At 37.2% G+C, this 16546-nt stretch overlaps 1 protein-coding gene across 1 annotated transcript in view; it reads right to left on the reverse strand.

The window, feature by feature from the left end:
- Nucleotides 1–738: 738 nt before the first annotated feature.
- IDE (insulin degrading enzyme) overlaps nucleotides 739–16546 on the reverse strand; it is a 71984-nt gene continuing 56176 nt past the window's right edge. The window contains exons 20-25 of the mRNA XM_082486523.1: nucleotides 15397–15564; nucleotides 10432–10704; nucleotides 8134–8195; nucleotides 6495–6567; nucleotides 4437–4504; nucleotides 739–3413 (exon numbers count right to left, since the gene is read on the reverse strand). Coding sequence (XP_082342649.1) covers nucleotides 3318–3413; nucleotides 4437–4504; nucleotides 6495–6567; nucleotides 8134–8195; nucleotides 10432–10704; nucleotides 15397–15564 — 740 coding nt within the window. The 3' untranslated portion in view covers nucleotides 739–3317. The remainder of the gene's footprint in view (nucleotides 3414–4436; nucleotides 4505–6494; nucleotides 6568–8133; nucleotides 8196–10431; nucleotides 10705–15396; nucleotides 15565–16546) is intronic.

Consider the following 16546-nt stretch of genomic DNA (forward strand, 5'->3'; position numbering starts at 1 on the left):
CAAGATTTACACCAATCCCTAATGACTGGGAGTAGAGAAAGAAAGACCTGATGCTGGGGACAAATAATTTTCCAGGTGGGTTGCAGGGATTTTATTTCTCCATTGAAAGCACCAACTGCACTTCCCAATGCCAAGGACAAAACTTGTCTCTTTTATTGTTGCTAACTGTCAGATAATACTTCAAGGAGCCCCATTAGAACAGCAGAAGTGCCTGCTGACTTGTATCTTTACGCTGTCAAGAATTCAGAATTGACACTTTTTACTGTTCTAACAATCACACTTACTCCTAACCTTTCGAAACGTAGTCTTTTGGTGTGCATAAAACAAAGAAAACAACTGGGGAAAGCAATTTTTCAAAAGCAACACTGTAAAGCTGTACTAGGCACAATTCAGCCTGGCTGCAGCGATGCTTTGGATTTACAATTTCAGATTGGATAATTAAAATCCTGTCTTGTGCAAATATTTCTGCCTTTATATTACTAAGTTTTCATACACTCAGAGAGCAACAGAGGTGGATCTACATAAAAGGCATGGGATGCCACATGAGGAAGTTCTCTGAAACCTCCCTAGAAGTGACCGGAAACACTTCTCCAGCAATGCTATTCAGCCTAACTAGTCCAAGCAACTGGACAGCAGAAAATCACAACTAACATATAATGAAAAACATGCACAGACTGATAGATGTAACATTACCAGTATGCAAAAAATTAAAATGAAACAAATTAAGAACTCCAAACATTAAATTCAGATTGTTTATTGTAAACAGAATAACTCTAGCACTCTGTCATACTGGCTGTGTCACATGCACCCAATTCCACATCAACTGCTTAAAATAGCACTTGCAAAAATTACAGTTTTGTAATAATAATTTATGGTTTCTTACATAAACTAATTAACAAGCACTAAAATTGAATTACAGTGTATTCTAGGTAGTTTTTTATTGCTTGTAGACACTGCAGCTTTGGATCCATTAAAATGAACCCATTAGTATGCCTGAGTTTATCAAAATTTACTGCTATATCAAACTCAGAAACTGTAAAATGCTGGAGAACACTTAAAAGCAATTAAGAGTTGCAGGAAAACTACATGGGTTTCCACATCCAGTCACAGAATTTTGAAATTCTACATTTTTTTCCCGTGGAAAACATGATTTGCGAGCTTGTGTTAAATACACTGCTATTCCAATTTCCTTATATAATTCGTTAAAATTAGAGTTGATAGTACTTCCATGAATATATATCTCTATTTATTTTTACACACAATAGAAGCCACTTCATTTTATTCACCGTAAGAGTGGTATGTTTAAATACTAAATCCCAAAATATATATTTTTATATGTTGTCAAAACTTTTAATATATATAATACAAGTACTTTTACTAAAGGAAAACTATAAACAAAAGCAAAATGCAAGAGGGTAAAAAGCCCATTTTATGTGAAGGATCCATGAAAAACGTGAACAGAGACACCTTTACTGGTTTTGCTTATGTTTAATTTTTTCTTTCTCAGGCTACAAAAAAATGCTAGTGGCCTTCCTTGGCAACAGGTTACATCACAAACAATCCTCCAATTTATTAAAAACATGTTGTAACATGTACTGTTAACCTTTAAAACAACTTTTAGATACACTGTCATTATTCAATTAGAAGAGACTCTCAGATACATACAACTTAAGGCCCTCACCCTGTCAAGCACTCATTTAATTTGGCTTCAGAGCCAGTGTAAGAAAGAACATTGATTCAATGACAAGAACCACCCCATTGCGCACACCAGGATTCTGATGTATGACAACATACATGTCACATCAGGGCCTTAGTTTCAGGTTCTTTTAATAAGAAGCAAACTCTCAGTAACACCCCTGATAAGCAGAATTTGTATCTTCAGTGCTTTGCATACTCTATGCTGTCTGAATAATTACAATCAATTTTATGCATTAAACAGGTAGGAGAACTTCGCAATTAGTAAGATGCTCCCTTACCTTTTTCTATTTGGGGGCTATCCCAAGCACAAGATCACTTTGCAGAAGTCCGTAAACTTGGTGATGATTAGACACCATCTCTTGTTTTACCATCTTACTAAATTATGGAATATATCTACATATAGTATCTCAGCATAATTCAGTTCCTTCTGGGTTTTGCACAGCCTTCTTAAAAGAAGTCAGAACAAACACTTTGTGATGTAACCTGAACCACAGCCTGTGCTACAGCAGTACTGCACACCCAGTACTGTACTGTCCCAAATGCCTTCCTGAAGGACAAAAAGGACCCACACAGATGGATCAGAACAATGACGCATCTGAGTCGTTACAGGGCCCACATTTGACATTCACCTGTTCTTGAGTCAAGAACTACCGTGTGCTTAAAGTTATTTGCACTAGGACTTTGCTGGACTGAGACCTAACACAACAAATGAGGCAAAACAGACTGAGTTCTCCATCAGTACATGTGCAACTGAAAACAAAAAATGACACCAAATAAAGTCTGTTACATACCAAATGGAAACAATTCACAGTAACACTGAAAAACTGAACAGGATGTTGACAGTATCAAGAGACCGGGACAACACTTTTTATAACAACAATAAGATGCACTATTAAAGTGTTTCCAGCATTTTACTAGTTTTAATATAAAATGTCCCCAAATTTGTATAGAAAGATTAAAATCATGCCCGTATCTTCAATTATTCTCATTAAGACAATTCTCTCACTTACTACTGTCTTGTCAAATTTCCTTTTTTTTCCCCCCACTGGTCTTCATAAAACTTAAATAGAAAATATGTTTGGTTGCATTAAGGATCAATTAAAAAAGTATCATTCAACACGTCACTTCAAAAAAATGTGAAAGTCTCTATTTTTAAGAAAAATTGTTGACCCCATCCCAAAAAGGACCTAATTTTCTCACCCCCTCCAGCCCCCAATAACATAATTATTGGGTACTAAACGGTGTTTTTCAGGAGTAACACGGGTATTTCAAGTAATTTTGTTTGCTCTGGAGGGTTATTTTATCAAAATGAAAATTTGAAGGGATGTACTATTTTAAAAATATACTGCATCTACAAGTTTTTTTATTATTATTGTTTCAGTTGATTTTGGTTTTCAACAGGTTGTCTGTAATATAAATGACACATGACCACAACTGATTTTTATGTACTCTCTATCCCTAACACACAGCTAACGTCAAATGAACCAAGAAGGAATTCGGGACTTTCATAACAGACAGAACCATTTATCCTAATGATCTTTAATAATTTTGTTCATCATGAAGTCCCCTGAAACCACGTCAGTACTGATCATTTGCATTTCTTCATCCATTGGGGTTCTTCACAGTTTTGCAGCCATGAAATTGATATGTGGTTTCACCAGTGGAAAAAGTGGCAGACTGCGCTTGAATTCTGTCATATTTTCAATCACACTTGGCTGCAAAGAAGCGTACGCAAGAAAAAGCCTGCTCAATATCTTTAAAGTAAAAATTTCCTTGCTTTTCTTTTTAACTTTTGCTACAGCTACATATAAACACATTTTTCTTGCTCTTTTCTACAATATTAGTGATTCACATTTCATGACTACAGGACACCCAAAATATAGTGTTATTTCTTATTAAATATATGATTTCATATTTATTCTAGATAATTGAAAACAATAGCTATAATGCAGTAATTGCATTACTAACAATGGCAGGAACCGTAGTAAACACAGAGCTTATCTTTTCATTTACAAATTCTACTTCAGAACATACCACTCATCCTTTGAATATCAGAGGTAAGATCATAAAGTTAATCTATTGGGACAAACATTACCATCCTTCAAGAAAATTCATTTAAGGTCCAGTAAGGGCCCATTGCTATCATATGTAACTACACAGTGGAATGTGTAATACTTACATGAACAGAATTTGTCAAATTGCTTCCTCCACAGGTTACATATTAATAGGAATTTCCATTAATATTTTAGGCTTTAAGACAATAACCAGATAGTAGGTTTTGTTTGTGGTAGTTTGGAGTTGTTTGTTTTGTTGTTTTGTTTTGTGGTTGTTTGTTTGTTTGTTTTTTTAAACAGAGATGGTAAGTTTGTTGATGCATATGCATCTTTCTCTTGGCACTTGATACATCTGATCATATACAATCAGTATTATCAGACAATAAGAATCCGTATTTTACTCCATAGTGTAGATACTCAGTAGGGTTAACTACAATTAGTTTTCATTTCAATGGAATAGAAGGAACAAAGGTAACAGGGCACACTTAAAAAAGGAAAAAAAAAAAAAATCAGGAAAAATCACGGTAGTTATTGAGGATGACAATGCAGAAAAGAGCTGAAACATCGGCCCCACAACAGCATGAATTTCAAGAAGTTTGTTTCTCCCTATAAACTTATATTTAATGATACTAAGCTTTCATATTAATACAGCCTGGGATTTTGTTATGTGTTGTTTCTTTTTACCTGTGGTAGTGGTGGTGCTGGTGCCAGGTTCACGTCATTTTGGCATGGAAATTCTCCAACAACAGGGCCTATTTAACATAAAAATTAATTCAGTAGCATAATTTAATCAATACCTTTTATATAATAAACTGTTTTCTCTTATAATACAGGCATCTATATAAAGCATAGGTTATTAATTTTTAAGTATCTCTAAATAAGATTTTCTGAACATTTTGCTTTTCTACTCCATGGTTGTGTTCAGAAATACAAAGAGCTTAATCCATGATTTGACTTAAGAACATGTGCTGAGGCAGTGGTTTTTATTCATGTTATTTACACATAAAAGAGAATGTAGAAATAAAAGTCTACTGATCAATGAATACTTAAAATGTTTTTGCAATACAAATTATGAGAACAATAGTAAATGCCAGTGGCATATGCAACCAGAGCAATGCAACGACAGCACATCTTTTAGTAAGGACATGCCTATGGAGGTGTGGGGGTTACTCCAGGTACCAAAATTCTGGATAGCAACCCCCCCGTCTTCCCAGCCTGTCCCCATGCATGCCAGTTCCCCCAAGACTTCTTCCTGCATCCAATCCACCTGTCCGTAAGAACTTCTAATCTTAAATTCCTTAAACCTCCCTTCCACCTCCATACTCAAATTTCAACCATAACCTTCGCCATGGGATTTCAAGTTCTTCCCCCTCCTAAAATCCCAGATCTCTACTCTACTGCTTATGATTCTTTTCCACTCCCAGAGAAAATGGTGCGTCTGCCTCCAGGAGGAAGAGTTCTCTCTGGGAAGCTTTTCAGCCTTTCTACTTTGTGTTACTCTCTAGAGGATGGGCACCTGCACTTGGAAGAATGCTCATTTGCACTCATGGCAAATGCATTAAAATCACGATTTCTCTTTCATGGCGAAAGAGAGGCCACGTGCCAGATTAAATGATTTAGGACTGGGGAGTATATGGAGAGAATATCTTGCTATAATGTCTGTAAGGGTAACCACTTGTTAGGCTGTCTCCCATGCTCACCCTTGTCTTGGGAATGTACCATTCCAAGCAAACAAGAAACCACTCTGGCAATGTAATTACAACATTTTTAAGTTTTCTACAGATAGGAAAAGTCTTAGAGCTACTTCTATTTAGCAATGATTAGTCATGAAAACTGGAAGGATGCTTTGAAGGAAGTCTTTGTTACTCAGCTGCAGGGTGACAGTTTCTACAATACCATAAAAATCATTCTGAGACTGGAAGGAGTTTCATGACAGGCACACAGCTATCTGCTCCTTTCTGGTCTACACACAAGCCTCTTGATTTTGCAACTAGTCACATGTTGGAATTGAAGTCCAGTATAAACTGGTGAAAAATCCGCACAAAACAACATAGAAGTTTTTCCTCTCAGTTTATTTCTATTAACCAGAAACGCGTTCAACCTTTTCCTTCTTGAATTCTAAAATGGAACAACAGTTTACAATGCATAGCTGATCTAGATTATTTGAAAATAAAACCTAAATAAACATTGACTACTTTGACTTTCTCAGGTTTACATAAAATGTTTGACATTTCCAGAGGGTTGTGGTTTGGGTTTTTTTTTGGTGTGTGTGGTTTGTTTTTTTTTTTTTCTCATTTCCTTTGGGAGTGCTTGAATAAAATTGTGGACATTCATTGCTTGTCAGAAAAAAATCCCAAACCCACAGTGCATTGATAACTGCAAATCCTAATTTTGTTTTTCCCTGTAGGACTATTAGAGTTTTACGTTTGTTTTAAAATATCCTATTGAAAAAAGAAGTGCTATTTTAAGATATATTGTTGTAATCAGTATAGTTCAGAATGGCTGAAGAACTTGGCCACAAACATCAATCAGAAAATCTGAAGCAGCCATGTGAAGAAAACCTATAAAAGGAAATACTTTTGAATACTCTGAAAGGTATATAATCTCCAGAGCTGAGTTTTTCTATAATGTCCAGAGCTGAGTTTTTCTTATAGCGTATCTGTATCACATAACATGCCTGTCTTTAACTATGACTTGCTTAAACAGGAATTGATTAAATACAGTGTTCAGCACAATACTTACAGGAATCCATTTCCCTTGCAAGGACATGTACTGATACCTTGTGTCTTCTGGGAGCATCTATTGCCAACAGCACCTACAGTAAAAAACATCAAGTCCTTCAGGTGAGGGAAATATCACTCAGACATTATATTTATAAAACAGTAAAAGAATGAGAGCATTTAAATTTTAATTTAAGGTTTAAAATGAGGGACTAATTTGGGGATGTCTTTTCAAATATTATTAAAAGTCATCCATATAGTACTTTGAATTATTTTACAATCAAGTTAAGAAATTAATGTACTGTTTCGGACTCAGAAAAACTGGAAGTAATAGGAATTCAGCCATTAACTATCATAGTATCAGGAATGCAACCTAAAATCTCTGCAGAATTTTCAATCCCTGGCAGCCTCCTGGAAGCACATCACCCTGAACACAATTATTAAACTCAGCTGGAGTAGCTCACCAATCTAGCCAGTGATTTCTGCTCCAGAGTACCAGATAATCATGTATCATTAGTGTAAGCAAAATAGTATAGATTCCTACAAAACCAGCATGTGGATACTTTTTCAAGTTATTTATTAAACAACAACTATTGAAATTCCATTTACTAAGTTTGTATTTGCTGCATGTCTTCACCCATGCTATCATACTATTAAAAAAACCCAAACAAACAAAACACATATTAGCACTGTGCCCTGGAAATAACAACCCGTTTTAAGCATTAGGACTAAATCTCAAAAATAGACAGTAATGTAAAAACGACCTTGGATAGTGAAAAAGATAAGACAAAGTACAAAAGAGAAACCATTTTGAAAGACATTGCCCCCCCAAAGACAGAAAAAAAGAACACAGATACACACATACCCATGCTTCTCGATGGGCATAAAAGTTCCCATCCAATAATAAGTTGCAAAGACATACATCAACATTATTTTCAAAGTATTCCCTGAGCACTTAGCCGCTCCCTAAGTAACAAAACAATATGTACACTTTGCAATATAGTGACTTATCATTGCCTATGAAATTTGTTACAAAGCAGAAAGAATGAGGCCAAATTTATTTGGGGCAGAATGGGACGGACACAGGACGGGACAGCGGATGGGATGGGGCATAGGATGACCCCTAGTATTTCAGTTGCTTATATTAGCTAGCTAGCAACTTAATGCTGAGTTGCAATTACAATTATGGCGTCATTATGCTGTTCCTTTGTTCTGCCTAACTATGAGAGGAAGAAAAAGTGTCGATTTACAGTGAAAAAAGCTTTAGAAATATCTGTTTCTTTCACAATTCACACACACAACATAAGCTGAATCATTTACTGGTTGAAGAAAAAAATAAAAGAACGAATTTGCAATTTTGGCCAAGTTTGGTCACAGAGCAGCATATTTTTTTATTCAGAAAGGATAAATGTGACAAAAGAAAAAAAAAAAAAAACAACAACACACAACAAAACCCAATCTTTCGCCACAATTTTTGCTGTATGCTAGTTGCCAATAAATAAGTAAGATTCAGGAAACAAAACTATTATTAAGGTATCTGCATCAATCATATCATCTACCTAAAACAGGCATAAGAATATGCTTTCATAGTTCACACACATAATATCCAGTTCTATCTACATCTCTTTCCAAGTAACATTTTAACTACATAACTAACTTACCTTGTAGAACTGTATAATATCATCCTTGGTCAAGGTCTTTAGATAAGCCACTTCTATGTTATCTGCACAACAATAGTAAAAATTAGAACAAGTCTGCAAATCATAGCTGGTTATTAGCATGCTACTTATTCAAAGTATTTTTCTTTCAAATTCAGATACTGTAATTGACTGCAAATGATATGCTTTTCATTGTTAACTTTCAAGCTAATACTTACATCACTGAAAGTGTCATTGGAAGCTTGGCAGAAAATTATACTTCAGTAAGTCCATTTGATTGGACTTACTAAAAAAATGCACGTTTAGAGAATACTGATTGCACTGTGTATTATTCAGTAGCTAAAAAAGATATGCCTACTTCCGTATATTGTCTCAAATGAATGTTATTTATTTCTAATGCAGACTGATTATAGGTGGTTTTTATTCACAGCTAGGAAACAGGGTAGTAGGATGTACTTTGGCAGGATGTACTTTTAAATAAATGTAAGGAACAGTGCCTACATCACACCTGTTAAGGAACAATCACCTTTAAGATATTTGGGGACAGTGTGTCTCAGTAGCTACATCACTTCATATAAATCAAATTGTAGTGAACTAATCATGTAATATCATTGCTGCATAACCAGGAATGTTTTTTGTGGTAAGCATGCTTGCTTTTCTTAGGGTTAGCAGGAAGATCAAGAAAGAAATGCATGCAAGAGAACAAATAGGCAGCTAAAAAATCCGTGAGGCAGGCTGTAAGTAATTAATATGAAGTTCTACATGAAGGAAATAAAAAAATAAAAAAAAAAAAAAAATCAACAAAACACAGTTTGGAAAATTAGATGACATTTTCGAGAAGATTTTTAAATAAAGTAAACCAGTAAAAGTAGTAACAATAAAAATGTAAAAACTTGAGGAAAAAACCCTTTCACGTCTTCAGGCTGAATTTCTGATTTTGACAATTCTACTCATATTAGAATCATTAATGAAATAAAATTACCAGAGAAATAGTAAGTTGAGTGAGATTTATATATGAAAGATATGGCTTCAGCTAGCAGTAAGAAATTACAGAGACATAATCTAGATCTGAGTATGGTGAAACCAGAAACACTTCAGGTAGAGAAAAACTGAACTGTTTCATCAGACACAAAATAAGTACTTGAGGGGATAAGTTTCCACACCATTCCTTATAGTCAGGCATGAAACCTTGCCAGTAGCTCTCATCCTCTCAAGACCAAGCTATATGACAATTCAAAATTCTTCATTATTAAAACAGTTTAATTAGTCATTGTCAACCAAAAAGACTGTATTTGCTATTGCAGAAGGTCAATAATGTGCATGTAAAGCACAGAAGTCAGAGGATACAGAGTGAGTTTTATGTAGGAAGCATATTATGCATGGAAAACTGAAAATTATAGCTGTGAATAAGAGCTGAAGCATGAAAATGTGAGGAAAAGCTGATCTGTACCTAAAACTGATTTTTTGGGGTTTTTAATGATAGAAACTATATTACTAATATACCTCACTACTTTGGATTAAAAATCTTGAAACAATGAAAAAGGGAAAAATACAACTTATATACTATGTAGGATCACAATGTAAATAATTGTCAGTCCACTTTCAGTAATAACAATAGAAGCTGGATATCAATTGGTCTTCTGCAAGCTTATAAGCTTCAAAGTATGATGGATGAAAAAAAAACAAAAAAAAATTAATGTTTCTTCAAGCCTACTCTAAGCTAAGGAAGGTCGTGTGTTAGTTAAGATACCTGCTGTTGCCTCTGCCATTGCTCCCTCAAAAGAGCTGTGCAATGGGAAGAGGAATAGGGTTCCTACAAATGTATGCACCATCAGGAATATCAAAGTGTATTTGAATGCATCTCAGTCAAGCATTAAGCATGTACGTAATACAGACATCTGAACATCATAAAAAGAAATTTCAGCTTATGAGACATCAACATTTGCATTCAAACCACTTCCAACCCTTGATCTAGTCTGTCTCACTGAGCCCTAAGGGAAAGAACGGAAGGTCAATGAAGCGTTCATCGCCCCCCATCATATGGTGAACATCAGGGAACACATTTATTCTGTTACTAACGGCTCCCACAGCAGTGAGCACACAGGCTCCACAGATGAGGTATTTTCTCAGGGCAAAAGGAAGAAATACAACTTAAAGGACACGAGTCACAAAAAAAATATACTAAATTATGCACAGGCTATGTAAAAGTTTAAGTTGTTCCCAAATGAGTATGACCCTCAACAGTCACAAGTGTAACCGAACTACAGCATTCAGTTTTAAAGGAATTACAATTTGTCTTACCTCTGTCAAAGTTATACTGCTGGGAAATGATTTCTCCCCAGTATTTAGCACATTCTGCAGACAGCTTCTTTGGTTTGTCTAGACGACGAATTGCTAAAGCTTGGATGTGTTTTTGGAAGGCCTCTTCTGTCATGTCTTCTATGCATTTCTCCATAGTTTTTAAGAAAGCTTCAACTCTGCTTTCTAAGTAGTGTGGTGGCTTTTCAGATTGGATAATAAATCGCAGTCCTTGTATGCCATTTGCCCGACGTGGACCACTGAACACAATGTAACCTTGGCACAACAAAAATAGTCATAAATTAAAAGAAATCCCCCTTCCAGCATGAAGTTTGCCAAACACGGCATGTTTGACAGGAATGCAGTTGTATGCTAAGTTTAACTCTGTATTATAAATGAAATAATGCAGGTTTTCAAAATATGCCACTGTATTTTTTTTTTTTTTTAAACGTCTTCATTTCACTGAGGCAATTATCAGTTCAGGGGAGGTGTGAGGAGATGAGGCGGACCAAGACAGAACAAAAGGAATTCTGTCATCAGGACCAGGTAACCAGAAATTAAGTTGTACTCTAGTGCTTCATTAGACTCAATATTAGGAACTTATTATTTTTTCATAACATCTAATCTGAATTCTCTTTGCTGTAATGTAAGACCACTATTTCTCATCTTATCAATTAGATACAAAGAAAATATTATTCCCTTCCTTTTTATTGTAGCTTTTGTTTACCTGAACACGCAAGCCTTTTTTCAGCCCTTTTCTCCTCCACTAACAATTCTCTCACATTTCAGTCTTTTAAATGTTGTTTTATAGCTTTCTAATCATTCCTTGATGCTCATGTCAAAACTGGATACAGTATTTCAAAGTCCTTACTTGAACAATATAGGAGTATTATTGCATGCGCATCTTGGAAGCTCCCATTTATATGTCCCGGTATTTTACACAGCAGCATGACACTGCTGATTTATGTTCTAGTTCTGATCCACTGTAACCTGTAGATTGTTTTCTATGTATCTGCTACCCAGCCAGTTGCTTCCTAGCTTGTATCTGTGCCACTGATGATCCCTGCCAAACTGTTCCTACCAAATTGCATCTTATCTTCATTCGAGTCACGTTTCCAAAATGTCAAACTAATTTTGAATTCTAATTGTCTTCCCCCACACTTGCAGCCTCTCCCAGCTTAGAGCTACCTGAAGATTTAGTAAGTATATTCATTCTTCTATCATCCAGAGTGCTGATGAAAATATTAAATAGCATTGGTACACAATAGAGACCTGTAGAACACCATTTTTCAAATTAACTATTCTTATCTATTTTCCAGTCATGACGTTCCGAACAGTCTTGCATGTAAATGTGTAGCACATCCACCTAGGCGCTCTCTCTAGTTTGTCTGAGAATATTACGTGCCTTTCATACTATCAAGAAGAGACATATCATAGAATCATAGAATGGTTTAGGTTGGAAAGGACTTTGAAGATCATGAAGTTCCAACCCCCCTGCCATAGGCAGGGACACCTCCCACTAGACCAGGTTGCCCAAGGCCACGTTCCAGCCTGGCCTTGAACACCTCCAGGGATGGGGCCTCAACAACTTCTCTGGGCAACCTGTTCCAGTGCCTTACCACCCTTAAAGCGAAAAACTTCTTCCTAATGTTTAATCGGAACCTGCCCTCTTCCAGTTTAAAGCCATTCCCCCTCGTCCTGTCGCTACATGCCCTAGTAAAAAGCCCTTCCCCAGCTCTCCTGTAGGCCCTCTTTAGGTACTGGAAGGCCGCAATAAGATCTCCCCAGAGCCTTCTCTTCTCCAGGCTGAACAGCCCCAACTCTTTCAGCCTCTCCTCATAGGAGAGGTGCTCTAGCCCTCGGATCGTCCTCGTGGCTCTTCTCTGTACAGGCTCCAGCAGGTCCATGTCCTTCTTATGTTGGGGACTCCAGAGCTGGATGCAGTACTCCAGGTGGGGTCTCACGACAGTGGAGTAGAGGGGCAGAATCACCTCCTTTGACCTGCTGGCCATGCTTCTTTTGATGCAGCCCAGGATACGGTTGGCCTTCTGGGCTGCGATTGCACATTGCTGGCTCATGTTGAGCTTCTCGTCAATCAACACCCCCAGGTCCTTCTCCTCAGGGCTGCTCTCCAGCCATTCCCTGCTGAGCCTGTATTTGTGCTTGGGATTGCCCCGACCCAGATGTAGAACCTTGCACTTGGCCTTGTCGAACTGCATGAGGTTGGCTTGGGCCCACCTCTCCAGCCTGTCCAGGTCCCTCTGGATGGCATCCCTCCCCTCCAGCGTGTCTGCCTCGCCAAACAGCTTGGTATCATCGGCAAACTTGCTAAGGGCGCGCTCGACCCCACTGTCCATGTCACCGACAAAGATGTTGAACAGTACAGGTCCCAGTACCGACCCCTGAGGAACGCCACTCATCACTGCTCTCCACTTGGACATCAAGCCACTCTTTGAGTGCGACCGTCCAGCCAGTTCTTTATCCACCAAGTGGTCCATTTGTCGAATCCGTGTCTCTTCAATTTAGAAACCAGGGTATTGTGTGGGACAGTGTCAAACGCTTTGCACAAGTCCAAGTAGATGACATCAGTTGGTCTTCCCTTCTCCACTGCCACTGCAACCCCTTTGTAGAAGGCCACCAAATTTGTTCAGGCATGACTTGCCCTTGGTGAAGCCATGCTGGCTGTCGCGAATCACCTCCTTGTCTTCTACGTGCCTCAGCAGAGTTTCCAGGAGGATCTGCTCCATGATCTTGCCGGGCACAGAGGTGAGACTGACTGGCCTGTAGTTCCCTGGGTCTTCCTTGTTTCTCTTTTTGAAAATAGGGCTTATGTTTCCCTTTTTCCAGTCAGCAGGAACCTCGCCAGACCTCCACAACTTCTCAAATATGATGGGCAGTGTCTTAGCGACCTCATCTGCCAGTTCCCTCAGGACCCGCAGATGTATCTCATCAGGTCCCATGGACTTGTGCACCTTCAGATTCCTCAGTTGGGCTCGCACTTGATCTTTACCTACAGTGGGTGGTTCTCCATTTTCCCAATCCTCATCTTTTCATTCTGCGTCATTGGTAGTGTGGCTGCAGTCCTTGACAGTGAAGACTGAGGCAAAAAAGTCAGAGTACCTCAGCTCTGTCTCTGTCCCAGGTAACCAGTTCTTGCGTTTCCTTCTGGAGAGGGCCCACAGTTTCCCTAGTCTTTCTTTTCTCGCTGACATACTTAAAGGAGTTTTTGTTTGTCTTAATGTCCCTGGCCAGATTTAGTCCTATCTGGGCTTTAGCTTGTCTAACCCGATCCCTGGCTGCTCAAACTATTCCTCTGTATACCTCCCATATGACATCACCACTTCCATCGGTACAGCCAAACTCCGTTTATATTATTAAAAAGTTAGTTTTACCTGAGTTTGTCCAGTAATAGTCTAGTCTTTCAGTTACCTTCTACAACTTTAGAACTGCTTTGATTTCTAATTCCTGGAAAATATGGAATAAGTTTTAAGATGACTGATCTGCAATTTCCCTGCTCTTCTCTTTCCTTTAAGGAAACATAAAGCATTTACCTGTGTTTATTTTTCCAGTACCTTATTTATCATCCACAAATCCTCAGTTATAAGACTTCTAATTCCAGGATTTCATAGTTGTTGGGCTGTTTGTTTTTTTTTTATGTAGAGTTCATCAGGCCTGAACTCTTAAAACTTCCAATTTACCTGCACAACCTTTAATCTGTTATTTTCCTGTTCAAAGTTAAGCCTTGGACTTTGATCACCAGTATTTACTTTGGAAATCAACTGGTTACAATTGACATTTCAAGTGAAAACTACCAAAGGTATCATAAAACTTTGACTTTTTTTCTCCACCATTGACAGTTTTTCTCTTCCTCTTTCTGGTACTGCTAAAGCATTTATTGAGTCAGTTGTTGTTACTACTTCTACTGTTTAGCAAACTGCTAACTCGAACTTTTTCCTTTAGCTTTCTCAGAGATCTTATTCTATGAAGTTTATTAAATTTTGCTGGTATTTCTGCTGTCTTCTCTCCTACGTCTTGTGAACTCTATCATTTGGCAGTTATGCAGTGCTGGACACAATCACACAGTTCTTCCTCACTGGTTCTCCACCTCCTCTTTAGCTGTTACCTCCAACTTCTATACCAACCTGCCACTAGCACGTTCCAAAAGTCTGCTAAATAACCTGGGTCCTGCCCTGTTTTCAGCAGATACGTAGATAGTTAAAATCCCTATGATGAATATGGTATGGCTGGTTCTACTATTTGCTCACAAAAAGTCTAATATTGCATGATATCCCCTGGTAGTTCATAGTCATCACACTGATGCATTCACCTGCCTCTCACCTTTGGAAAAACTGCACTCGTCCTCATCAGTACTTCAATCATGCAAACTGTCATGCAAAGTCTCTGTCTTCCCTTCTTATCCTGTTTGGAATAACCTTACCAGTTCTTAGTCTCACTGGTTGAGGTAACAACTATTTGTACTTATTGGTGAACAGCTCTATTCTTAAAGAGCCTGAAAAGTATTTAGGTCTTCACCAACATGGCATCTTACCACTACTCATACAGCAGTATTCCTAAGATAGGGCTTATGAATCATCAAGTGCACCTGGAAATAGGATCACAAGCAGAAAAGACCAAACTACTACTGATTCTTTAAGAAGAGCGAAAATTTAGGAAACTGACCTAATCTCCTTTTGGTAAAAATTTTAGCACTGTACTTTTTTAAAGACAGAGTTGGTTTCAGATATTTCAGATTTATCTCAAAACTTATGCTTGCTTCTTTTCAATTTAGAGTCTGTGCACAGTAACATTCCTTTGAGTCATCAGCAGTTAAAGTGATTTACATTTACCAATTGTCCTTTAAATGGCATTCACTAAGCAGGGAAAGAACACCTCATCGTGTCTCATGGAAGTGCCTGAGTATGCGTGCATGTGTGTATACAGACACATAGTCACTATGGGAAAACTTACCTAATTGTTCCTTGGTGCGCAGAGTATTGAAGCATGGTTCTGAGATGATTTGACAAAAGAGCTCCAAAAACATATTCTCAGAAGTGCTCTGCATGTCTGTCTGGTAATATATTTCAATGCCACAATTGTTATGAACTTCATTTCTCTGTTGATAAACAAACCAACCTCCTAAAAGACAAAGTTAAAACATTTAAGTTCATAAAAACGTACATTCTTATTGTCTACAATTAAAAAGATAACAGTCTTACTTGTAGAATGGAATTATAATAAATAGTTTAGGACTGTTAAAGCAAAGTTTCCACTAACAGCATACTTTCCTTGAAACAAGTAAAGAAAAGATTATTTTAACACATCGAAATGTCATCGCTTGAGCATAACAGCAAGTAAATTGAAACTGGCTGCTTTTCCTCAAGCAAATATTTTTGGAACTGGAATGGAATTCTGCATTGCCTCTACTGTGTAAATAGTTTCTTAAGACAATTTGTCAGAAACATTTCTGAGCATTAAAAATAATTCAGCATTTAATACCAATAGCTTCTTTAGTATATGGTAGTTTGCACAGGCTGATGATCAGCTATGGGTAATTGGCTTTGGCTGTATAGCTACATATGGCATCACTGCTCTAACTCCCAGCAACTCCTTGAACGTCCTTTCCTATAAATATATAAAATATTTTTTCGCAATAGAAGTAAAATCACATAAAACACTACCAGACCAAAAGAATTTATATCAGGCAAAAAAAAAGTTACTTGTGTGAGAGCTTTTAGTTTCCTCAAAAAAATCAAGAGTCATATATGACAATTCTTCATGGAATAGTCAATTAATACTCAAAAGTGCTCAAAGAATGGTACTTATTCAAATGTGTATACTATGCGTAGCAGAGAGTGGGACAGGGCTCTTATTCCCATAAATCATACCAAGTGAATCAGGATTGAATCACAGAATCATAGAACGGTTTGGTTTGGAAAGGACCTTAAATATCATCTAGTTCCAACCCCCAAGAAGCCCAATTTACATACAGAGATTAAAAATGAGATCAAATTCATTTTCAAGTATACCAGAAAGATGATTGTATTAGTGTATAATTTTATTAACAAAACTACACCCTAATGATATTTTTAAATTCTAAGTTTAAAATAATTTGAAGTAA

This window comes from Vanellus vanellus, assembly GCF_965231255.1.
Source record: "Vanellus vanellus genome assembly, chromosome: 7".
In the NCBI taxonomy this organism is placed as follows: Eukaryota; Metazoa; Chordata; class Aves; order Charadriiformes; family Charadriidae; genus Vanellus; species Vanellus vanellus.